The following is a 24,963-nucleotide window of genomic DNA, read 5'->3' on the forward strand; positions in this document are numbered from 1 at the left end:
GAGAGGAGCTACCAGTAATGTGATGGGAGAGATGGCCAGTGTCCACGTCACTCCCGTCTAGGTAAGGAGACAGGTGATGGAGAATCAGGAGGGCTTCCTGATCAGAATCAGAAGGGGGCTTTTCATTAGTTAGGCCTTTAAAAATGGAAGGGGTCTTCGAGACAGGAGAGAAGGCATCTGTGTTCCAGGAGGCAGGGGCTCTGGGCTTTTAGATTGATCAGGGGGTCACCTTAGCTTGTCATGGTTGGGGTACACGTGGCCCCTCCTCGAGACTCGTGCCTGGGTGCCTAGCCTCTGGTGTGGTAGGCTGTGCTCACGGTGTTTGATATGGATGTTGTATCGGTGCCTTCCAGAGGCCAAGCAGGATTTCCAAGCTGCATCTCTGGTCTCTTTCTGAAGGGCTACTCTTCTGTCCGGTCTGATACCAGATGAGTTTGCAGAATACCCTTATTGTATCCGCGCATATGTGGGACACACTCCTGCTCTGCCCGCCTGACTGTGGACCGGCAGCCGGCACGCAGCGCGCACTCACTGATGCGGAGCCAGGCAGGACTGGGGGGATTTATTACATTTCTTCGTGGGTTGGGTGTTTCTTTTTATAAGTTTTCATCTGAAGTTGACTTTCCCAGTTGTCTGACTTGCAGCCCTCCTGCCTCATCCCTGTGATGAGAAGACAGAACACAGGAGGTCAATGTATACCCAGTATACCCAGGCATTTTAGCCCGACCATGAGTCCCAGGGGTGATCTGTTCCGTAAGCAATTGCTGGCATCTCAGGCATTGGGAAAAACCTCCTGTATAGCGAGGGGCACCAGCTGGGATCAGGCCCAGCTCAGAGTCCCCTGGTCAGCAGGCCTCATTCCTTCCACCTGTCCTAGGAGGAGGCAGAATGAGCTTACAGCCTGAGCCTCCCCACCCCCCCAACCCCCGCCCGGTCTGGTGCTGCCCAGATTCCTCGCTTGCCCAGGGTGTGTTCTGGGCCAAGTCACAGTCAGCGGGAGGGTGAGAGAGAAGTCCTGTCCTATTCTTTCCAGGTTAGCAGCACCATGCCACAGGCAGGGGTCTGCGTGAGGGAGACTGGTGAGCCCCCTGAACAGCTCCAGTCTGGTGCGCCCTTGGTATTTGCACAGGGCTCTGTAGTGTTCCAGGAGTTTTGGCCTCCTGTCAGCCCTGAGCCGTGGGTATTATGTGGAGTTCCAGAAGGCTCAGGGCAAAGCTGGCCCTCAACTTCAGGTCTCTGGCGTCTGGGCCGGCACAGTTAACTCAGAGTAGTCCTGGACGGCCGCCCTGCTTTAAACTCGGGTTCTTGGCCTGGCGTCCAGGAACAGGTAAGGTCCTCCTGACCACCTGCTTACAGGGCCTGAGATGTGGCTCCACACCCGCTGGTGGGAGGGTTGGGGTTTGCAGCCCACCCCAAGTGCCATCCTTAGTCTCCAGCAGACCCATGCTCGTTATTAATCGGCCTCTTGTCTCCCAGCACCCTGACACCCAGCTAGCCTCTGAAAATGGGGAAACAAGCCAGAGAAGTCCAGGGACAGCCTCTGGAGTTGGGTTGGACTTAACTATTTTGGGACTCCTGCCTGGCTTGGACACACACGAGCACGTACACCACCACCACCCCGCCCCCCCCCCCGGCACCCCTGCACATATGCACTACTCTGCCTGGCCCTGGGCAAGGCACATCCTGGGGCCTCCTGGGGCCTTAGTTATCCCATTTATAAGGTAAAGATACCTGCCCAGAGGCCGCAGCTAGGCCAGGTGGTTGCTGGAGCTCTCTGATCGCTCTGTCCCTTCCTCTTGGGGTCTCAGGGATGACAGAAGGGCCAGCAAGGCAGCAAGACCACAGAACATCATCTGTGCTGCATGACCCCTCTTTAGCCCCTGCTGTCCTGCCTGCCTCTGCAAGCCGAAAGTGCTTCAGAGCCAGAAGCTGGCTCTTCTCAGCATCCAGCGGGGCCCTCTTCCTCCCCCAGTTTCTCTGAGATCAACCAGGGAACTGGAGAACCATGGATGAAAGCGGGGACCAGTTCTGTTAAGTGGCTTCTGATTCCTTTTGGGGAAACTTGGCATCTTCATAGAAATCCCAGGATTGCCAATCTTTACAGTTGAACTTGGGCCAACACTCCATTTCATTGACAAGGAAACTGGGAGGGTCCCCAGAGGAGCCGCACCTAGGACCTTAGGCCACTGCCGCACCACAGTGCGTTGGGAGGGTGCTCAGCCCCTGGCTTCTGGCCAGACGGACCCTGAGGGGAAATCCCTGCCTGTGGCCAGTGCTGGCCAGCCTGCCCTCTCCCCGCACCATCCACGTGGAGCTGGGGCCAGGCAGGGTGAGTTCCTTGTTACCACATCTCCTAGGACTGCTGAGTCACCCTGTGGGGAGGAACAAGGCACTTCCCTCAAACAGAGAGGGCTGAGGCCAGCTCCATAACGTCTGGGAACTGGGCCCGAGCAACAAGAAATGGCACCTTGCAACTGCCTGTGTCTGCCCAGCCCCTCGCTGTTCCTCCGTGGCCTCGTGCGCACAGATCTCTCCCAGCCTTGGGGCCTCCTGTGCCCCTGCACCTCTGTGTCGTTAGCCATGTCCTGGGAAGTGAGGGAGGCTTCATCTCAAGCCTGCCCTTTGCAGGTGGGGAGAGGGGCCAGCAAGAGTCTGCCCTGCAGTGGGCCTTGGGCCAGCCAGTCAGATGGTGTCCATCAAACCCATGCAATGTGCTGGGTTGGGCCAGAAAGCAAGACACACGGGGTCCTGCACCCTGGGAGCTGACCGTCAGCCAGAGACAAATGTGGGATCCATGGCATGCGTGGCATGCAGAGTTAGAACGGGAAGAGCTCTGAAAGGCATGGGGGACTCTAACAGGAAGTTACACTGAAGCCGAGGTCTCTGACTCCACACAGGGATTAGGCTGGAGTGGCGGGGAGGGGAGGGGAGGGGAGGGAAGCAGTCCTGGGGGCTGCAGTGCAAAGACAGGGCGGGTGCAGGGAGACGGTGGCAGGCTCCGATTTGACTCGTGCAGGGTTCTGGACAGGAGGCAGGAGCAAGGCCTGGGGAGGGAGACCCGGGCAGAGGCTACCTGGGGTCCTGGGGAGGAACGAGGAGAGTCCGAGCCAAGGTGGGGGCAGGCCTGGCTCGGGCATGTGGAGGGCTGCAGAGACACACGCGGCCCTCGGACGGATTCCTGGGTGTTGTGGGCCTGGCAGGCAAGCGGTGTGACAGTCGCAGGGAAGGGTGGATGAAGCAGGCTCTAGCGGAGTCAGTGAAGAAAAGTTCTTAGCCTGGAGCTGGAGGGGCAGCTGTCTTGGTGTCTGCCTGGCGGGAGCCTCTTCCTGCCAGAACTCAGACTTGCACTGCAAAAGCAGAGGTCAGGGCCTCAAGACCAGGCCTCCACCGCATCCCTGTTCTGTCTCTGGGACAGCAGCACACAGAGCTTCATTATCTGGCTCCTTACTCCACCGGGACAGTCACTGGGTGAAGGTCCCCCGTCTGCCTCGCCACCTCCCTCTAAAGTCACTTCTTTACAGTGGTCAGTTCCTGCTTTGCTCCCAGTGCCCTTGCCGTGGCCGGCTCAGACTTTCGGATGAAGCCAGACAGGTGACTTGGAGGGATTTTCTTGTTTGAGGGACTCCCCCCCCCCTCCCCCCGGCATTCAAACAGCCTGTGCCAGGCAGGGCAGCAGCAGCTGGGACTTCGTGTGGCATTCAGCTCGCCGCCTTCCAGATAGCACAGTGTTTATCTCCCCGTGCTAGCCCAGTGTCCCATTCTTCATCTCGAGGAGCCAGGAGCCAAGCAGTCCTGAGCTGCGTCTGTGCAGGGATGGGGGAGGCTCGGGCCAGCCCAAGATGGGACATCAACAACCGGCCCTGCGGGTAGCAGAAGACCACGAGGGTCTCGGTGGCGAGAGGCCAGGTCTGACCAGGGCCCCCCTGCCCGGCTCCTCTCCACAGCTATCCTGGCTCCTTCCCCAGACAACAGCCAGCCCCACTCTGGCTGGGAGAGCAGCAGCTGGTGCAGCCCTGCAGTCTAGGGGACCTCCGGCTTCCGCTTCCGGGCCAGCATCGCAGCCACCATGGCCCCTCCTGCGGAGAGATCTTCAGAGGCCACGGTGCTTTGGCACCCAGAACCAGTTCCCGACGAAGTACCACGTGCGGGGGTCTGTCCGCTGGGGCCTGATCTGGCGGTCGCAGCGCCCAATTGGGAGTTTTCATGCGGCACATAACTTCGGAAGACTTTTCCTGCTTGATCATTTCCACTGCGCCCTTCCACCGAGCTGCTTTTTAGAAATCACTGAGTTGGGATGGCTAGGAGAGGAAGCGTGCGCCCTGAGGCATGAGGGTACCAGCAAATCCGGGGAAATTTCAGAATTCCCGGTATGTCTCCAGAAGTTCTGACTTGTCCGAAGCCTGCCCTCTGTGAGGTTTAACCAAGGGCCTGGTGATTTATCCTCCCAGTCACCTCACAAATATTTATGGAGGACCTGTGACAGATGAAGCGTCTCGCTTAGTGCCAAGAGCTTTCGGTCTTCTGCTCACATGTCTGCTTTGTGTTCTCCAGCTCCTCCCAGGAGGGGAATGAAGGTCTGTTAGGGTGCAGATGATGTTTCCACAGGCTCTACTTCCCTGGCACCTCCTCCTCACCCCCCAAGCTGTGGCCCAGCCCCATGTCTCATGGCCTTTGCTCTCAGAGCCACAAGGGAGCTCCGCCCCAGTCAGCAAGCAGCTCGTCCTCGAGCAGCTCACAAGGGCCCGGGCTTTGGGAATTTTCCCAAGTACCCTGGTGACGCCAGGGGCCACTGAAGGTTTCTGGGTAGGGACAGACGCATCAAGAGAAGGGGGCTTGGGGGCAGCCAGTGCACCACACACATCACCTCCCTGGAAGCGTGCTCAGCTCGCTTTGCCTTTCCAGAAAGAGAGTCCCATTAGCCAAAGAGTACACCAGGTGGTGTCTCTGCTAGCACCCCCTAAGGTGGGGGCCCAGGAGCATGGGAAGAGGAGGGAGAGCTACAAGAAGGCCAGCAGCCTCGTATTCGGAGGGGCAGCAGACAAACCTCGGCTCTGCCCATGCCATGGACTCTGGGTCATGAGACAGAAGACCGTGATGGAAACTAGAGGGGTTTGCTCTGCAGCGTTTGGCTCCAAGCCTTCCAGATGTTAGGAGGCGGCAGGAAGGCGGGTGGAGTTGGAAGGGATCTGGAGGGAGTGTGTGTGTCCTCCGGGGGCGGGGGGGTGGGCTCCCCTCCCTATGCCATCACCCTGGCTCAGGAATTTCTCAGCTCCGCCCAGGATCATCACTGCTGCCTCTTGGGGCCTCCCATGTCCAGGCATTGTGCACACGGCATTCTGACACCTCCCCACAGCCCTCGGAGGCCCTCACGGCCCCCAGGCTTCACCCACATCCTATTGCTGCCCAGTCTTCCAGCACAGGACACAATGCAGGTGGACTGGCAAGTCCGACAGGTCTGGGCACAGCACCCATGTCCTCCACTTACAGCTCCACAGCCTCTCACCCCTCGGTTTCCTCATCCGTGAAGTGGGCTGGCTAGTCCCTGCACCCTCATCAAGTAGATACAGTGCATGTACCTACACAGTGTCTGGCACATAGTCGGCCAGGAATGGTAACCCTTGTGCCCCAAACCTGCATCTCACCCGGAACCCAGAGCTCTCTCTGCCCGCCTGGCCCGGCTCTGCCAGTTGGGACCCTGCCCTTCAGGTCCAGCTCGGATAGCACTGGCTCTGTGGCTCATCCAGCTTGCAGCTACATCCTGCTGCCCTTTGGGCGTATTTACATCTCCTTTGTGACTCACCGTGTTCTTCTCTGAATTGCTGTTATATCGGACATTCTCATCTCCCCCGCCAGAAGGCTGCTCCCCAAGGCCAGGAGACAGACTCTCGTGCCCCTTCTGTATCCCCTCCTGCTTTAGACACAGATCATCACGTAATGTGGTCATTAGCTGGTGCTGGCCCCATTCTGACAGCCATCGCTAACGAGGCAGCCGTGCTCACACCTGAGAGCCAGGAGGCCTGTTCACTGGCCCAGATCTCAGGATGGCTCGTGTAGGGCCATAGCCAGAGTGGCTGGGCCTGGACCCTCAAGGCCCCCTTTGCCCCGGGGCCCTGGTCTCGGTCACCTGTTCTGTGCCGTTCACTCCGGCTCTCCAGCAGTGCCGACAAGCCGTTTCTCCCCTCTATGCCTGGTGAGGGAAGGGTCATCCTGGCACCCACAGATGGGCAGGGAGAAGTAAGCTACGCAGAGGCAGGAGGGGAAGCCTGGGCCAGGAGAATTCAGGTGACCTCCAGTGTTACCCTGGGAGGTGGTCCTGGAGCGTCTCAGGTGGCCCCCAAACACAAGGTGGCTGGACGAGGTGCAGGACACTGGAGTTAGGGACACACGGTGCCCCTCCGGGACATCGCAGCCCTGAGCAGCCCTGCACATCTCCCCTCCTCCCGGCACCTCCGTGCCAGCTTCCTCCTCCTCCTCTTCCTCCTCTTGTTTTCTCTTAAACCCTCACATCATCAAAGCAGGCCATCTGCCCAGGTCACGGAGCCTGCAGATTGGCCCCTTCATTTTCCGTGTCGCGTGTGTTGATCAGGTTTCCCTGCGGAGATGATTCAGTTGGAGGCCTGATGTTGGCTTCCTCCCACCCCACAGGATTCGAACTGCTTCCGCAGCTACCAGCAAGTGGCCACGGCAGACGTGCCCGCCAGTGCAGTTGGCCATCATCCGCTCGCCCCTGTGAAAGCAGCTTCTCTGACTTTCCGTGTTCGGCTCGCTACTGGAGGGGCCGCCCTGCTGGCTCCTGGCTCGCAGCAGCTCCCCAGTTCCTTTCATGGATCCTTCCACTGCATATGCTTTCTCTCCCGAATGTCAGATTCCCTGCTTCTCCCCAAAGATGCCAAAATCTGGAGTGATAACACCAGTCTTTGAAAGAACAGCCTCTCCCCTAACTGGTCTTACTATTAATGCCCACAGGCCAACACTTGTGCATGGAAGTCACGTGGGTGCTCTGGGTGACGATCCAGCTCTGTTCCAGGCTGGCTCACCTCCCAGGTGCCCAGTTCGCAGGGGGTACCATCAGCCAACGTGGCCCCGCTGCTCATAAATGCAGGAACCTGTGACAGGCCTCTGTCTGCCCGATGCGGACATGTCATTGCCAGTGTGATCATTCAAAGGCCAGGTGGGATCCGGGCCCAGGGAGTTGCCAGAAAGCAAGAGGGGGTCGGGCATGCAGAGAGGCATACGGGAGCAGGGCCTCTTGCTCCTTAGCCGGCAGCACCCACCTCTGCAGCCTGAACTTAAGGCACTCAGAGCCACAGATCCCTGTCCCATCCTGGAGCGCCTGCCACCCGGGCTGGAGGCAGAGCATGCTTTTCCCAAAAGTCAACAGTAGTACGGGGGTAGTATCCGTCTGGCCAAACATATGGCGTGAGTTCGTGTGTGCAGTTTGCAGAAGAGGTGCCAGCAGAGAGAAGAGAGGGAACTTCCTGCCCGCTGGGGTGTCCTGAAGCTGGATCGAAGTGCTGGCACTAAAACTCATCCAAGGGGAACTCATGACCGGTAGATGTGGGGGAGGCCAGCAGGATCTTGACGACAGACACGGGGGCCTCGCTGCTCAGGGTGCCCAGCCCCCCCCAGGAGAGACCCCGCTCTAGGCCCTACGTGGACACAGTCACTGAGCCAGTCTCGCAAAAAGCCGGGAAGCATCCGGTGGGCAATGGGGAGCTCATCTCCGGAGGCCGCCGCCAGGTCCCCCTGCGTGGTGGCCTCTTCCGCAGCCCCTGGGTCTCACCTGGTGGGGGCCACTTGGGGCGCAGACTGGCTCCCGAAGCGGGGCAGGGTTCTGGAGAAGGTTCCGGCCCGGTCTGGGCTTCATGTTGGCCCCAAGGAGGCGCCAGCCTGGCTTTCACAGCGGCAGCCGGATCCCACCTGGCCTTTGATCCCACTCAGGCTCTGATGCAGTTGGGTGGGGCCCAGGAGGCTGCAGTTTGCACACACTGCGCGGTCACGGCCCTGCAGGGCTCAGCCAGTGGGGGACAGGCCCTGGGCACTGCGGGCCCACCAGGCACCTCGGCTGTTCCCTCCCGCCCCGCATGGGAGCAGGATCGGCTTGTGCTGAGCCCCGACTGAGGGGGGGTGGGAGGTGGGCTCTGTGTGCGGTGCAGGTTTTACAGGTGTTAATTTCCATGGTGGTATCTGCTGCTCTCGTTGGATCTGAAAACGTGTGTGCATTTTTCGTGAGCAGGACTGAAATGTCAGGGTCGTAGCCTTCCCCATGGGCAGGGCCCTTTGGGGCCCTCCTGCCCCCTCCACCCAGGCAGCGTCCCAACCGCTGAGTCTCCAGGGCCGGCTGCTCAGTGACAGGAGGCCTTGGTCCCTAGAAATACCTGCTCTTCATACCCAAAGGTTTGTCCTTGTTATCAACACCATTTACAGTTCTTCCCATGGACCAGTCAGGTCCCTCTCCGCCAGACATGGTCTGCACCCTGGGGAGCCCCACACTCAGAGCCGCGGCTCTTCTTTGGACTTCTTTGATTTTCCCTTTTCCCTTTTGGCCTCTTGTCATCCTTTTATCCATTTGTGCCGGTTCCAAGACTGTGAGCCTTGAAGAGAAAGGACATGGGGAATAATCGTCTGCTACCTGAGGGACCTGAGCCCAGAGCTCCCAGGCGGGGGGAAGGGAGACGGGTAGGGGCCCAGCATGGCTTCCTGTGTGCCCGGGTGCAAGGACAGCCTGCTAAATCCAGCCCCACACGTAGTGCCTGAGGATGAGGGCTCTGGGGAGACAGGGAGGCGCCACTCATGCCCCCCACCCGCCCCCAGCAGCCTGCAGGGTCTGCTCGTGCTCCTCCCGTTAGGGAAAGGATGTGGTTTCTGCCTGGGAGACCTGTCCCTGTCTGCCCCGCGCCATGTCCTCCTGCACTGAGCGGGCCATCGGTCCTGGGGCCCCGGAAGGTGTGGTTTTGAGCACCTACGCTTCATCTCCCTCCCAGTTCACCAGAAGAGTCTTGTCTCACGTCAGGCAGTGAACTCATTTCCCTCTCTGGCAACCACTGAATTTGAGAACGTCCTGTTTTACCATCATCAAAAGAAGTGAAACTGTCCCATGAAATAAAGTGGAACGCCCCATAAATGCCTAGGGAGCAACCAGGGTCTTTCCTTAAGAGTGGCTAGCAGCAGGAGGGCAGCCCCTGCCCGTCCTGCAGGGTCCCCTAGAGGATGGCATGGGGCCCGAGCCGCTGCAGGTGGCAGACAGTCACCAGGCAGGCCCTGCACCAGCCCTGCCTCCTTCCTGTCCCTCCACTGCAGCGGCCTCACAGCTCACCTGCACCCCAGGCCCCTCCTGACTCCCAAGCTCAGCCAAGTAGGAACCCCCGACCCACTGGGGAAGTGGCCCTGTCTCCTCTGGACCCTGTTGCGGGGGCGGGCACAAAGCGATGGACTGGGTCATTCCCATGTCCATTCAGCCGCAGGACCTCCTCCCCACCACAGACCTGCTCATTTCCCAGAGGTGCCCGGGGAGAATGTATTTTGGGGAAGTGCCGGCCCCAGGGTTCCCAGGATTCCTTTCCAAAGAGGCAGGAATTCAGTGGGGGAAAGGGAGGTGTACGATCCCTGAGCAAAGAGGCTCTGATGAACCTCTTCCCCACTCCTGGAGCTGAACCATGGCATCACTGTCTGGGTGTGGGCACCTTGGCCCTGAGAGAGGACATCATTCAGCTGCGGTTGGCCCCAGGCAGGTCTCTGGGGATGGTGGGCACTCGAGGGGTAGGCATGGCCAGGGAAGGCTTCCAGCAGGAGGCGCCACCCTCCCACCCCGCCCTGGGATCCAAGGAGGGTGTGGGTGTGGAAGCAGGGTCTCACTTGGCCACCCATCTTGCCGTCAGCTGTGTCCCTGGGAAGCCATCATGGATGTGCTGACCCCTTCACTGGCTCCCCCCGGCAGTGGACGTGGCTGGAAGGCATAGTTGGGCCTCCTCCTTGTCTGAGGCTCACACTGTTTTCCCTCCTGTCCCCCAGCTGGTCAGTGAGAAGGTCGGAGGGGCCGAAGGGACCAAGCTTGATGAAGACTTCAAAGAGATGGAGAAGGTACCAGGAGAGGTGGTGCGGCCCGCCTGATGCCCGGCGCCGTTTACCCTCACGGGCCATAGCAGCCCTACAGCTGGGCTGCGGGGGGGGCTCACGGATGGACGGGTCCCCCGGCCCTGGGAGGCATGGAGGCCAGCAGCCCGGAGCGCAGCATGCCGTTCTTGTATGGGCTCTGAGGCAGGTGGGGCCGGGGAGCATGGCACGGGCTGTCCAGGGATGCCAGGTTTTGGCCTCCGGCACCCCGATGGTTGCAAAAGCCCACACCCTGCCTCTCTTGACAGAAGGTGGATGTTACCAGCAAGGCTGTGACAGAAGTGCTGGCCAGAACCATTGAGTACCTGCAGCCCAACCCAGGTAGGGGTGCCAGCCAGCTAGGAGGGGTCCGTGTCAGCCAGGAATCGGCCGGTTACCGGAGCCTAAGAAGGAATGTGTGAGCTCAGAGAACTGAAGTGCCCAGGAGTAGGCAGGCGGGTTTCATGGGTGGCTGGATCCAAGGGTCCAAAGGATGTCCTCAGAGTCCTGCATTTCCTTTCCACTTCATCAGGCAGCTCTCGTTCTGTATGGCAACCCTAGTCCGAAATCACCCTTACAGCTAATAGTCCCAGCTGAAAAGAGCATCTTTTCCACCTCACCAACTCACTGGACCAGTTTGAATTGGTTGCCCACCCGTTTGCCAGGCCCACCTTTGGAGCATGAGGCGGGAGTCTCCTAGTCTGAGAGAGAGATGAGGACCTTTCCCTGAGGAAAATCCAAACCTGGGTTCCCATAGAAGGAGGTGATTGATGTGGGACCGGCAGCAACACCAGCCAGGTCCATTCGCGGCCCGGGCCAGGGACAGACCCGAGCGGGCAGAGGCAAGCGCACAGCTCCTCCCCCACGCCAGGTGGGGGGCTATGTCTGGGGCACCTGGACCTGTACACACCTATACCTGCTCCCCTACTTCTCTGGGGTGCTACTCCCCAGGCCAGGGAAGGGAGCTTCTGTGATCGGAGCTGTGCTCTAGAACGAGGAGACCCCGTGGGGTCCGGAGGAACCAGTCACCTGCCCATTGCCAGTGTTCCTCTGTGGCCGAGGTGAGCAGAGGAGGGAAGTCTATGCAGGAGGTTCTCCTCGGAGCCTGGCCATCAGCAGGCATAGGAACCAAGCTTCCTTGGGCCAGGGCAGCGCTTTAAAAATAAGGGTGTTGGGGAGAGGGAGGCAGCCAGCAGCACTGGCCAGTGCAGGCCTGGTTCTCGAGAGAGACTGGCCGCATGCCTACCCAGCCTGTTCTCTTCCAGCTTCACGGGCCAAGCTGACGATGCTCAACACGGTGTCCAAGATCCGAGGGCAGGTGAAGAACCCTGGCTACCCACAGTCAGAGGGCCTGCTGGGCGAGTGCATGATCCGCCACGGGAAGGAGCTGGGTGGCGAGTCCAACTTCGGTGAGGGCTCTGGAGGGCCAGAGCGTCTGGCACTGGACGGTGGGATGCCACTTCCCTGCCACTGCTCCAGAGTCTTCTACCGTGCCCGTTAATCCCCTGGGCGAGGGTGACTGAGGCTCCCAAGAACACCTTTCCTTCCTCAGTGGTGGTGAGCGAGCATCGGAGTGTTGCCTGTAGGGCCAAGGCCACTGGAAAGCCTACCCTCGAGCCACAGCTAATGCGGGGGAAGCCGTGGGGTGGGGGGCGTGGGAGGTTTGACACCCGTCATCGCCAACTCCTCCCGGCTGCTGGGGCTCAGACTTCAGGGACCCTTGTTTTGTCCTGAATTCTGGCGTCTGGGCCCTGGGGTGAGGGCAGGTTAGCAGTTGGGGATATCTTGGGCCCCGAGGCCCTGGCCTCCTATGACAGCTTCTCTCCCAATCCCTGTCCTGCTGCAGGGGATGCCCTGCTGGACGCGGGGGAGTCCATGAAGCGCCTGGCAGAGGTGAAGGATTCTCTGGACATAGAGGTCAAGCAGAACTTCATCGACCCCCTACAGAACTTGTGTGACAAAGACCTGAAGGAGATCCAGGTGCTGCGCACCCCATGCCCCATCCAGCGTGCCCACCCTCACACAGCCCCCAGGGCAGGTGCCTCACAACCCTGCTCCCCCACCTCTCCACCCCGCCCAGTGTGCCCGTCCTTCTGCAGACCCCAGCATGTACCTCACAGCTCTGATGCCCTTCCCCCCCTCCCCAGCACCACCTGAAGAAGCTGGAGGGCCGCCGCCTGGACTTCGACTACAAGAAGAAGCGACAGGGCAGGATCCCCGATGAAGAGCTACGCCAGGCCCTGGAGAAGTTTGAGGAGTCCAAGGAGGTGGCCGAGACCAGCATGCACAACCTCCTGGAGACCGATGTGCGTCCGCCCCCCCCCCCAAAAAACGGGGCGGTGGGCAGAGTCACTAATGCCCTGCCTATAGCGGGCTCAGCCCCTGCTCTGAGCCTGAAGGGGCAGCTGCGGGACCCGAGGGGCCTCTACCCGCCCCCAAAGCTTTCGGGTCTCCTCCAGCAGCGCAGGGGTCAGGCAGATGGGGAGGGGGCCAGCCCCTGTCCCGGGAGCATTCTAGCAAGACTTCCTAAAAGAGGGGGCCTTGGGGGTAGGGGTCACAGGGAGGGCCGCCCCTTCAGCGGGCTGCTCACTTGCAGATCGAGCAGGTGAGCCAGCTCTCCGCACTGGTGGATGCCCAGCTGGACTACCACCGGCAGGCCGTGCAGATCCTGGACGAGCTGGCCGACAAGCTCAAGCGAAGGTGAGCCCCAGCCCCTGGCCTTCCCTGTGGGAGCCTGTCCTGTTTTGGGCTGGGCCGGGGTGCCCTGGAAGCCCAGAGTTACTCCCGTGGATTCCTGGGCGGCCGTTCAGGGCTTCCAAGACCCCACCGCCAGCCTCCTCGACAGCCCAGCCCTGCTTGGAGCCTGTGTCAGAGCAGGGGGCTGGCTTCTTTTCATAAGGAATCCCCAGACTGCACTCGTAGGGTGGGGGCTCCGGGAGGGAGCAAGACCTCATCAGGCTTGCCGCAGTTGTCAGAGGGGAGGGTTGGAGTGACCTGAGGCTGGGAGGCCAGAAGAAAGAGGCCTTTCAGAGCTCTGGGCCTGAGGGGGTGGGTTACCCAGGGCCGGGGCAGACGGGGCTCCCCTCTGAGAGCTGTCACTAGTCTAGGGCCTGAGAAGGACAGCCTTGGGCAGCCGTGTCCCCAGGTCAGGTGGGCATGCTAAGGGGGCTGCAGGGTTTGGCAGGAACTGGCCAGTTGGCAGCCTCTAAGAAGGGCCTGAGCTGGGGGAGCTGACCAACTGGGAGGCCCTTTGGTTAGACCCATTGGGCCTCTGAGTCCAGGCCTGGTCTCGGGGGTCCCTCCCCCCACCCCAAGTCCTGGACAGCAGCATCAACGGTGGGGAGGGAGGTGTCCCTTCACCTTGGCACACACAGGACTCAGGCCCTGCTGGCTGCTCACAGCTCTCCCTCCCTGCCTGCAGGATGCGGGAAGCCTCCTCTCGTCCCAAGCGGGAATACAAGCCCAAGCCTCGGGAGTCCTTCGACCTTGGGGAGCCTGAGCAGTCCAATGGGGGCTTCCCCTGTGCCACGGCCCCCAAGATCACACGTAAGGAGGGGGAAGGGGTCGCCCCCAGCCCGCTGCTCTGTCCAAACTGCAGAGCCAGGCCCACCCCACTCCCTCTGGGGAAGGGGCCCAGCCCAAGGTTCTCAGCCCCCCTTTTTGCTTTGTCTGCAAGCAGCTTCATCATCTTTCCGGTCTTCCGACAAGCCCATCCGGACCCCTAGCAGGAGCATGCGTGAGTGTCCCTGCGGGCACAGGCCCTGCCCTCACAAGCTCCCCACCTCAGTGCGTAACACTGCCTTCTGGTCTGTTCAGAAGGACCCTTCTCTGGTAGACGCGGACGCCCCTGGGATTGGTCCTCTTGGCCCATATCGGGCAGGGGAGGAGCTAGGCACTGGGCCTGCACGGCACAGCACGGCCTCTCTGGGCCTCCCCCTCCGCGTGAGGGTCTCCCGTGAACACCAAGGGTGTCCCAACAGCCTCTAGGCTCTCCAAGCGGCCGCCTGAGGGCTTCTGGTCATTCTCTCACCCTGATGCCACTGGGCGTCCCCAGCTCTTCCCAGGAGCACGTTTGGAGTCCGTTTATGTCCCTCTTTCCCTTGACCCTCTTTTCTGACAAGGCTGGGGGGCAGCAGAGGAAGCGGCAGCTGTCCCTCAGGGGCCACGACCAGGCTGGGGCGGGCGGGGTGGGAGGGAGCCAGGGGTCTGAGCCGAGCCCCTGCCCCCAGCACCCCTGGACCAGCCGAGCTGCAAAGCGCTGTATGACTTCGAGCCTGAGAACGCCGGGGAGCTGGGCTTCCACGAGGGCGACGTCATCACGCTGACCAACCAGATCGATGAGAACTGGTACGAGGGCATGCTCCACGGCCAGTCGGGCTTCTTCCCCCTCAGCTACGTGGAGGTGCTGGTGCCCCTGCCGCAGTGAGGGCGTCGGCCCGGTCCACACGGCCTGCATCCCACCTGCGTCTGTGGCGCTCCTGGGGCTGGGGGTGGGGTGGGGAGGCAGGCCCCCCCCCTCGGGGGGCAGCAGGGGCGGGGGAGGCAGGGACCGCTGACGGTAGCGCTCACCCTCAGCCCCCTCTCCACGCAGCAGTCTGGGCCGGGGCTGCTCCCTGACTGCATCTCCCCAGCCCCGCGCCCCGAGGGGGCGAACACTAAGGTGCTCTTAGAAACACTAACTTCCGCCCCCCCGTCCAGGAACGGGTAACTCCAGGTGGGCCCCCTCACTCACACACGCACACATGTGCGTGCACACATACCCTGTCCTGTCCCTCCTTCGTCCCCTCTATTCTGGGGTGGCCCCCACCCCCCGGGAGACCTGCCCTTAACAGGATGAGCTGGAACATCTGTGCCGCTGGGTGTTCTGAGCAGGACCCGCGGCCAAGACTCACCACCCCTGCTTTTAAATTACCCCACAGCACTCCTTCCCAGCCCCAACTCCAGGCCTCCCCAGGCCCCGGAACACCCGGGATGCCACCTCCCTGGGGAGACACAATCCTGGGGTCCTCAGGGTTCCCCTAAAGACCGGCCCTTCACTGAGCAGCCTTGGAGCGGCTGTCTTCTCCCTCCCGCAGGGCACTCAGCCCTGCACGCCGGTGCCCTCCCCCCGTCCTGCACCCTCTCCTCAGTTCCCCATGTAGGGTGCCCCACCCCAGACAAGCACACAGACGTTTTTCTCGGGCACAAGCTGCCACCACCAGCTGTGCACGCAGCACACCCGTGTGCCCCCGCAGACGGGACCACAGGAGTCTTGCAGCCTCTGCTCTGCTGAAGGTCAAGTACACAGGCTTTGAGGCATCTTCCCAGACCCCTGGCTGCTGGGACTACCCTCAAGAGAGGGTCACAGGCGCCTCCCCCTCCTGAGCCAGCCGCTGTGCCCGCAGCTGACAGTGGCCCCAAGCAGGCAGCTGCCCTGACCAGCAGGGCCCAGCCCTGCATCCACTTGCTCTCTTGCCTCCTCCAAAAATTGGCTCAACTGGGGGACTTCGGGACTGGATCACATTCCCCCCTCCTCTGATGACTCAGCAAAGCCCTAGGGACACCAGGCTCTGCTCCTGCCTGAGCCTCCCCCCCCCCCCACCATTGCCATTCTGGGGGGGAGGCACCGACCTCCCAGCAAAGAATGAGCAGCGTAGCCTTGGTCACAATCAAGGGCAGATCAAAATGTAATCCTGATTTTTTTAAAAAAAGTATTAAAGGTCTCTTTCTAGAGCCTCTCGCTTGGTTGTGGTGGGGGTGGGTCTTCCCCCAGCTCCCCTGGACCCTCACGGCTCCCCCGAGGCGTCCCCTGTCAGGGCAGGGCCACTCCCGGGGAGGGTACCTGCCCCCCCAGGAGCCAGGGAGGGCGAGCTGTCCCCTGCCCAGCCCTGGCCCCGGGAAGCCCACACCACGGCTGCACGAAAAGCGTCCCCTCGTGCACCGGCCAAGGTGCCACGCTGCCCAGACAGCCGCCCATGTGCCCAGCGATGAGTGCGGGGGCGGCGAGGCAGCCCCAGGTGAGACACATGCCCAGGCTATTCGCTTCTCCCCTTTATTATCTGTGCCACAAACAAAGCCCCCAGACCCATTCCCCGAGCCGGAACCACTGGGGGTTCAGAGTCTGACCAGAGGTCCTCGGAGGTGGTGGTGCCTCAGCTCCCTTGTTTAAGGAGGCCGTAGACCTGCTCCAGGACGTGGCACAGGCCCTGGTCCTTGGGTGTCCTGCTGGCCAGGGAGATCTGAAACGGGCAGGGCTGGCGCCTCAGGGCTGGGCCCAGTGGTCCTGCCCGCCCCCCCGTCCTGGCAGAGGGGCTCTACTAACCGAGGTACACAGTAGTGTCCCGAAAACGTTTTATTTTTAAAGGAGGCAGCCCCCCCTTGCAGTGTTCTGGGTTTTGGCGGGGGGAAGGGGGTGCTCTCTGCACATTCCACATCCTGCTCTCTCCCAGCTGCCTCCCTGCCAGGCTCTCACACCCCCTGCGTGGGGAGCCACCCCCGACCCCACCCGCCCAGTGACGGGGTGGAGGGGACCCGTGGCAGCTTGAAGTTCTGGTCACTCTAAGTTTGAACAAAACAAGCATGCAAAACTGCATTTCTCTAGCTAGTAGAGTTGAAAATGCCTTCTGAGAAGGACTTCCATGTCAGAAGTAAGTCAGAAACCGCCCCCCCCAGGCCACCAAGCCCTTATGTGTCCCCCTAAATGACTGTAGGGCCGGCGAGCTGGAGAAACCCCTCAGGGTACCAGCTGCGCTCGGACTGCAGCCCCCCTGTGCGCTCCCGCGGGCGCCCAAGCGGAGAGACGGCCCCAGCGTAGCTTCTCCCCAGCCCAGGGTCCGCGGGCCTTTACGCTTGCAGCTGCATTTCAGTAGTGCTCCCGGTCACCGTCACCACCCACACGTGGCCGAACAAGCTTTCATATCCAGCTGAAGTACTTTATACAGAACAATTTAGGACAGCACCGTTTCTCAGGCTGCCCCTGGATAGATCCTTCGGGGCTCCCCAAGAACTGTCTTCCTCTGCAGGAGACGGGGCATGAGTCTTACCTTCAGCTTGTCGAGGTACGTGTGCTCCTGGCTCCAGGGCTCCTGGAACCTCACGAGGTCCGGGGCGCCCTTGTAGAACTCCACCAGCAACATCTGGAGGACGGGGGACCGATGGGACCCCTGGCGCCCGCCCTCCTGCGCAGGCGCTCGGGACACAGCAGCGAGCACCACGGGCGCCTACCGCCGCCTCTCGGGGGGCTCCCAGTCCTATACAGCACACAGGCGCTACCCAGGACCCCAGGACAGACCACCCGGGAGCGCCACCAGAGGGAAATAAGGGAGCTTCGCAGGAGGGCCCTGGAAGGGGGAGACGGAAGGGGCACCCCCTCCCCCGGCAGAGGGAAGCACCAGTGATTCTGAATGTCCCCACAGACCTGCCCCCGCCCCCTTGTGTAGCCTCCTCCCACGCAACAGCGGATCCGCAATTCCACAGGTGTGATCTACTAGCTGTTTTTAAAACGGTTGTTGGAATGTGGGCACTGAAAACATTCATCTGGGCACCACCTGAAATCCCTCACGTGTCTTCAATCAGTGGCAGGTGCAGAGGCGCGAGGCCGCGGCACCTCCAGCAAGTTCCAGAACAGCAAGGAGGCCAGGTTGCGGGGGAGGGTGGCGGGGGGCAGGTGGGCAAGAATCTGGGACTTGAGTTTCGGCCGCGGAAGAGGAGTCTGACCCCTGCTCGGATGAGTCCTGCAGTATCGCCCCGTCCAGCGGGGGCCCCGAGGCCCCACCCTCCCCTCCCTGGGGCCCCGCCCTCCTCATCCGGAAGTGAGCTCACCATCTCATGCAGGATGTCATTAGTCAGAAAGTTGTCCTGGACGTAGGCCATCTCCACGTCCATGGGGATGCCGTAGTCACTGGGCCTTTGCTGGCAGGGACACAAGCCGGTCACCACCAGCCACCTCCAGCGCCCCATCCCATGAGGGATGTGCCCCGGGCCAGCAATGGGAGAATCGAGACTGCGACCAGCTTCAGGGCCACGTGGCCCTGCCCCCCGCACGAGAGGTCGGGAATAGCTCTCCAAACCCCATTTCCGACCCCAGGACAGGTTCGGGAAGGAGGCCGTCTTAGTAACAGGGGCAGCATGCTCCGTGTGGAGCGCACACCTTTTCAACGTCCCTCACGGCCCAGGCCTTCACCAGAACCTCAGAGAGTGCAGGGGTTCTGTTCCCATTTCACAGGAGATACCGAGGCCCCAGCCCCCTCCCGGCCCCGCCTCCCCCAGCAGCCCCGCCTACCTCGGGCGGCGGCATCACCCAGAAGGGTGAGATCTTGGACTCGGGGCCCGGATTGCCAGAGTAGTAAGGGGCTGCAGGAGGAGAGTGAGAGTGGCGGCTGGGCCCGGAGGGGGTCAGCGGCCCAGGAGGGCCACGCGCACGCGCACGCACGCCGGGCAGCCGGACTTACAGCAGAGCAGCGCGAGGCAGGGCTGAAAGCCGTTGCTGGAGCCCTGCAGGCGCAGCTGGTAGTCCATCTGCGAGTCGATGTCCTGCAGCGATGGCAGCGCGGGGCTGTGCGGGTGGCTGTGGTACCAGCCCACCAGGGACAGGCCCCGCAGGAGCAGGCTCTGGTAGATCTGGGGGGCACAGGCGAGGCTGGGGTCGGGCGGCGCAGGCCGGGGGCTCTACCAGCCCGTGTGTGCGCACGCCTGCCGCGTTCCGTCCCCATGTGAGGCCAGCACTGAGTACGTGCCTGCTGTGTACCAGGCCCGGGGACGCAGCGGTGGCCAGGACCCTGCCCCCACCCTCCATGAGGCCAGTGGAGGGGGCACAGTCAACAAATACATTAAAAAAAAGACGCACCTGTCACCACAGCAAAGGCAGAAGTTTATTGGGGGCCCTGCGGTGTCCCTAGCTCATGGAATAATTCCTGGCACACAGTAGGCACTCAAATAGTTAAGTGAGGAGCTAGGTGGGTGTGTGCGCACTTGCGCAGGACAGGCATTTCCGGATGCCTGAAGCAAGTAGGGGCGAGCGGGGCCTACGGGCGCAAGAGCCAGCTGGGCCGGGAGAAGGCGGGTGTGGAACGCTTGGCACAGCGACGGGCACACGCAAGGCCGCACCGGGCAAGCACTGCTAGAGTGGCAGCTGATATTCGCGGGGCTGTCACTGCACGCCGGGCCGGCATGCAGACGGGGGTTCAGAGGCAAAGGGGGCGGGCCACCTGTGCCCAGAGTAAGGATGTCCGCGGGGTCACAGCCACGGGGCGGGCACTCACACACACACACACACATTTGCACACTTGTTGAACTAGGACACCGTGCTAGCCACCAGGACACGGTAGCCAGGACAGCTGTGTCCACCCCCGCCCTCCCCAGAACACCTTGACCCCACGTGTCCCCTCACCTCCTCTTCCATGGTGGCGGCCATATCCGCATCCCCTAGCCGGCTCCGACAGGGGAAGGCTCTCAGCACCGTGAGCACTGCGCAGAGGTGGGGAGAAGGTGTAGACATCATCCCCGGCCCCAAGCACCCCCCTGCCCACCTGGCCCCAAATACCCACTCTGGCTGTTGATGTCCCAGCGGCCACCCAGGTACCCCACGACCTCGCTGCGAGTCAGGTGGCTGTGGAAGTCCTGGGGAGGGGATGGACATCGGAAGAGCGGCTCAGGCTGCGGCCCAGCCCCAAATGTCTATCCGCAGGGCCAGAGCCCTTGCTATGTGCAGGGACCACCCCACCCACCTCCTAGGTTCAAACCTTGAGTGCCTACTGTTTACCAGCAGTGACAGGCAGACAAGGTCCCTGCCCTCATAGAGCTAACATTCAAGGGACCCCTCCCAGGTGCCCCAGCCACCTGCCCAGGCCTGGCCTTGGCCCACAAGGGACAAGGTGGCAATGGGGCACGCACCAGCAGGAATAGCACGTTGCTGGAGATGGCCACGTTGAACGGCTGGAACTTGTTGATGGCAGCGAAGGATGTTACTTCCACCAGTGTGTGGGGGTTCCTGCTGGAGCCAGAGGGTCCCACGGCTTCAGGAGCTAGCTCCCCAGGCCTCCGGAGCCAGCTCTGAGCACGGGAGGCCTTGTGCCCACCCTACTCCTGCTCGGGCTGCCCCCACTCCCGCGGAGTGAGTGCACACGGCGGGGGGGGGCGGGGGGACAGGGGTTGGTGGCGGCGGGCACACGGTGTGTCTGACCTGGCAGAGTCGCGACTGCCCAACATGCAGTAACGCACAGGCACCCGGATCTTGTTTTCTACCCGCTTCCCGGGGGGCACGGCCTCTGTGCGTGTGGGGTAACGGAAAAAAGACAGCATCAATCCCTCCCAGCCCAGAACCGTAAAACAAAAGCCCAGGCGGCCCAAGAAAGAAAAGCCTCCAGAGGCAGCTTGAAAAATCAGGCCGCAGAACCAAGAGATCAAGGTGGCGAGTTAACAAATCGGAAAAAGGAGATTAAAATGCCAGATGAAGGGGGGCTTAGGAAATCAGGTGAGGACGTCAGGAAACCAGGCAGGAGGCCAAAGGAATCTGGCAATGAGGCAAAGAAGTCCTTTAGGGGAGCATGGAAATCAGGCAGCACGGGAAAGAAATTAGGCAGCGGGGCTAGGAAGTCAGCCAGGCATCTTGGGAGCGCTGAGAAAAGGAAAGGCCAGATCTGTCCCCTGCCACCTCCCTCACCTTACTTGTGCCCGCCTCCTGCGCGGCCTCCTTCCCTCCCCTAAGCCTCTCACCTGGGTGGGCAGGCTCCAAGGGTCCCTTCGCAGGTGGTCTCCGACTCTTGTCCTCGGTGGAGACCCCTGCCAGAACGTCCTCCTCTTCTTCCTCCATCAACAGCTCCTCCTCCTCCCCTTCACTGGCCGGGCTCTGGTGGGGAGGGGGCGGGGGTGGGGGACGGCCGCAGCACCCTCAGCTGGGTGCCGCCCACCCTCCTCACCACGGTCCACCCAGACCTTTGGCGGGCCTGAGCCTTAGGTTCCTGCCATTGCCCCAGATGTCCACTAGAGGGAGGGAGGGAGCAGAGGCGGCCTACGGTTCTGCCGCAACTCCCGTCTGAGCGCCTTGCAGAAAATCCAAACCTGGCCTCTGCTTTTTACAAGCTGTGTGGCTTCCCGCAAGCGCCCTAACCTCCCTGAGCTCTATTCTCTTTATCTGTAAAACCACACAATGACCTTCACCTGCATAAGGACAACATCGGGGAGAAATAAGATAATGCCTGCAAAGCAATTAGCATGCCTCCTGTTGAATTCACTCATTGGGCAAGCCGGTGCTTACAGGGATTATTTTATCAGAGTCTCTCAATAATCCCTCCTCCTGACCTCCCCTTAATTGCCTGTGCTGGGGTGACTTCCCAGTGTCCAAATCCAACAGTCACATAGTCTCTGTCCTCCTCCCCCTCGCCACGGTGTCTCACTGACCCTCCTTCTCCTGGGAACTCCTCAGGGACCTCACACCCCTCCCACCTCTCTGGTCCCTCAGTCTCTCACCCCTCCTCACCCATGCCCAGGCTCGGTCCTCGGGCCTCTTCCCTCCCTACCTGCTCCCCTCCTGGGCAGCCTCGTCCACTCTCCCCCCTTGTCTATGGCAAGATGACGCCCACAGTCCTGTCTCCAGCCGGGCCCTCCCCTGAGCTCCAGACTTGGGGGTCCAGCTCCAGACTTGGAGGTCTCTTTGTGGGGGGCTCCCGGGCGTCTCACACTCAGCTGGGTGACACTGCACCGGACTGTCCCCCACACCTGCTCCTCCCCAATCCCCATATCTCTGAGGATGGCACCTCCAGCCATCCTCAGAACAAAACATCCCTGAGCAGTTAACCAACATCTCATGCAGCCGCAGATCCCGTGAGATCCACTTACAAAATTAGCCAAAACCTGCCCACTTCTTCCCCCATCCATTGTTGGGCTGGCCCACCCCATCATCCCCCACCTGGACCAGTTCAGCCTCCTATACTGGTCCCCAGCTCCCACCCTCGCCCTGCCTCCCAGTCTGTACTGCATACAGCGGCCACCAGAGGGCGCCTGTCCATCCTCTGCCCCTAGCCTTCCAGGGCTCCCACCCACCTCGGGGTAAAAGCCCAAGTCCTCCCTGCCTGTTCCCAGCCTGCCAGCCGCCCTACAGATTTCAGACCTGCCAGCCAGATATACATATCTGATACATACGGGTACTGTGGTCATCTTTATTTTACATACGAAGACGACTTAGGACCCAGAGAGGGTCTTTGGTTGGTAAGTCCAGCCAGCTGGTGAATACTCAAAGATCTATTATTATCGTAGCATTCGAAACTCAACCAGATCTGGTCCCTGCCAATGTCCCCAGTCCCCTCAGCTACCCAAGACACGTGAGCCTCCAGCTGTATCCGCTAATCATGGCCCCCCAAGTGCTGTGTTGCTTTCTGCCAACGTGGCTTGGCTGTGTCGTTCCCGCCCTCTGAAAATTCTCTTCACCCTGCTCTGACAAACTCCTGCTCATCCCACAGGGCCCTAGCTCCAACGCCCTCACTCTGGGCACTCCTTATCCAACAGCGCGTCCAGGAGAGCTTGCTCCGGGGCTGAAGGACGCACCTCATCGGCAGCAGCGGTGGGAATGTGGAGCTGGTGTCGCCGGAGCCAGGCTGCCTTGTACTTGTCCAGTTTCTGGCCCTTGTACTTGACAGAGGCCCAGCCACAGCCGGACTTCTTGGCTGGGTTCACCAGCTTTTTGCAGTGGGTGGCCCAGGCGCTGGGTGAGTTGAACACCTGCCCCGTTTCCTGCCACACGATCCTCCCGTCGGGCTGCAGGTCCCCCATGAACTTCTTCCCCTGCGGTTAACAGTGGCCTGGCTGGGCCCCGGGGACCTGGGACCCACCAAGGCCCCTCCAGGAAGTCCTCCCTGACCGCCTGTGGCTCCCCAGGGCTTGGCACCCACTTCCGCCTACAGCATCCCTCCCAGGAAGCCTTCCAAGGCTTAAGTGCCTCCCAGCACCTGTGTGTCCATTATCACAGTCCTCATCAGCCTGGGCTGAAAGTGCCCAGCTCTGTGTCTCCACCCCTCACTGGACTGTGAGCCCCCAAAGGGCAGGAACGGGGTCTGCTCGATCGCTAACACACAGCGCACAGTCAGGCGCGCAGCAAGCGCTCCGCTCATAAACTGCTCCCACTCCCAGACCTACAGCAACAGCAGCAAGCCCGTAAAGCACTCACGATAGAGCAGGCACCCCACTGGGCGCTGTATTCATTTAATCCTCACACAACTCCGTGAGGGGGAAAAAAAAAAAAAGCCATTTTACACATGAGGAAACCAGGATATGGAGAGGCTGAGCAAGGTCCCACAGCCGGGAAAGCGGTGGTGTCCTCTTCTGAGCTCAGTTTCTCCTTTGTGCAATGGGGTGTTTGGTAAACGAAGTCCCCCTGCCCAGAGGGGCTCCTGCTGGGTCTGGATGCTCGGTTTCAGCTTTCCCTCCACACACCCGGGCTCGGCCGGCGGCCAGGGAGCTCTGGGCCTCAGTTTCCCCTTCCTGCCTCAGCCGGGATGGGATAGGGGTAGGGGCGCTCACCAGGTAGTAGATGGACAGCACCCCGGCGCCCGGCTCCAACAGCGCGTCTTTGAGGAGCACCCTCAGCGTGACCGCACGCCTGGTGAGCGCGCCCCCCGGCCCGCCGCAGCCCCCGGCCCCGGCCCCGGCCCCGCAGCCTCCTCCTCCTCCGCTGCCGCCTCCGCCGCCACCGACGCCTCCGCTGCGCGCGCTGCCCGCTCCAGCCGGCCGCTCGGGGTCCTCGGCCTCCGCCTCGTCCTCATCCTCGTCCGGCGCCTCCTCGCCCGCGCCGCCCGCCGGGGACAGCGGCTCCGGAGCTGCGGGCAGCGACAGGCTGCACGGAGCCGCGCGCCCCCGGCCGACCCAGCTACCCCGCCGGGTGCTCCCGGGCCCCCGCCAGGCCCGCCGTACCTGCCATGGCCGCTCCGCCCAGCGCCCCGCGCCCCGCGCGCCGCGAGCCCTTTCTTCCCGGCACGTGACACGGCTCCGCCCCGAAGGGGAGGTGCCCCAGCCTGGGGGCTGGCGGGGAGCTCGGCCGGCCGGGGCGAGCGGGGAGACTGAGGCCTCGCGCCTGTGCGCGGACTGGGAGCCGGGGCACTCAGCCCTCCGGGACCATTCAGAAAACGGAGGCCCAAGGCTACCTTCCGTGGGAGGCGCGTGGCAACATACAAGTGGGGAAACTGAGGCCCCGGGACTTCGGCTTTCGGGGAACTAGTGCCTCCACTAGAGGCGACCCGTTATTGGATTGAGGCCTGGAGCTGGAGGCCACGGGGGACTCAGCTCATTGGGACCAGACGGGAAACTCGAGGGGCCAGAGATCTCGGTCGTTGAGACCAGGGGAGAAACTGAGACCCTGAGAACGAGCCACACAGCGCCCTGGCGCTGCAAGCCAGAATGGGGAAGGAGCCCCGCGCCGCGGCTTTAAAGCGTCCCAGCCGACGTCAGTCTCTAAAGGGTTAACTCCCAGTCCCTGAACTGATTCCACAGTTGGACCGGAGCCCAACAGCCAATTATAGGAGGGTCATTTAAACTTTAACCAATAGGCAGCAGTCGCTGGATTCCCCTCAGCCAATCAGTGTTAAGCTGCTGTGTCCGCCAAACCCGTCCCCCTCAGCCAATCAGCAGGAGCTCCTGGGCTTCCCGTATCCATTCAGTTGTAGAGTTTGGTCCTCCGCCAGCCAATCAGGTCCCGGGTCAAAAAACGCGTCCGCCGTCTGGCTCTCCCCCCCACTTCCCACGCCCCCTTGCGCGGGGTGTTAGTAGGTGGAACCCGGCTGGGTGTTCGCTGGGCGGGTCCGTCCCTGGCTTTTATCCCCGATGCTTGTCCCAGGACCTTTGCTCCGAGGCGCAGCAACACTTCCCAGAACTGATAGGACTGGAAGTCCGGGGTGGGGGCTCCTA

The 24,963-nt window shown here is 61.7% G+C and overlaps 2 protein-coding genes across 2 annotated transcripts in view; one reads left to right on the forward strand and one right to left on the reverse strand.

The window, feature by feature from the left end:
- Window positions 1–15,802, forward strand: part of SH3GL1 (SH3 domain containing GRB2 like 1, endophilin A2) — a 31,901-nt gene extending 16,099 nt beyond the window's left edge. The window contains exons 2-10 of the mRNA XM_021705334.2: window positions 10,012–10,080; window positions 10,362–10,434; window positions 11,358–11,501; window positions 11,939–12,072; window positions 12,240–12,398; window positions 12,689–12,792; window positions 13,514–13,638; window positions 13,772–13,828; window positions 14,322–15,802. Of these exons, the coding sequence (XP_021561009.1) occupies window positions 10,012–10,080; window positions 10,362–10,434; window positions 11,358–11,501; window positions 11,939–12,072; window positions 12,240–12,398; window positions 12,689–12,792; window positions 13,514–13,638; window positions 13,772–13,828; window positions 14,322–14,518 (1,062 nt within the window). The 3' untranslated portion in view covers window positions 14,519–15,802. The remainder of the gene's footprint in view (window positions 1–10,011; window positions 10,081–10,361; window positions 10,435–11,357; window positions 11,502–11,938; window positions 12,073–12,239; window positions 12,399–12,688; window positions 12,793–13,513; window positions 13,639–13,771; window positions 13,829–14,321) is intronic.
- Window positions 15,803–16,109: 307 nt separating this feature from the next.
- On the reverse strand, window positions 16,110–23,980 carry MPND (MPN domain containing). The gene is made up of 13 exons (XM_021705514.1): window positions 23,974–23,980; window positions 23,584–23,879; window positions 22,612–22,848; window positions 20,785–20,917; window positions 20,252–20,336; window positions 19,963–20,059; window positions 19,617–19,689; window positions 19,460–19,536; window positions 18,522–18,690; window positions 18,353–18,423; window positions 17,893–17,982; window positions 17,115–17,207; window positions 16,110–16,310 (listed from the first exon to the last, which is right to left on the reverse strand). The coding sequence occupies exons 1-13, from the start codon at window positions 23,978–23,980 to the stop codon at window positions 16,224–16,226; spliced, it is 1,515 nt and encodes a 504-aa protein (XP_021561189.1). The 3' UTR covers window positions 16,110–16,223.
- Between the last annotated feature and the right edge of the window lie 983 nt (window positions 23,981–24,963).

This window comes from Neomonachus schauinslandi, chromosome 1 (genome assembly GCF_002201575.2).
Source record: "Neomonachus schauinslandi chromosome 1, ASM220157v2, whole genome shotgun sequence".
Classification (NCBI taxonomy): Eukaryota; Metazoa; Chordata; class Mammalia; order Carnivora; family Phocidae; genus Neomonachus; species Neomonachus schauinslandi.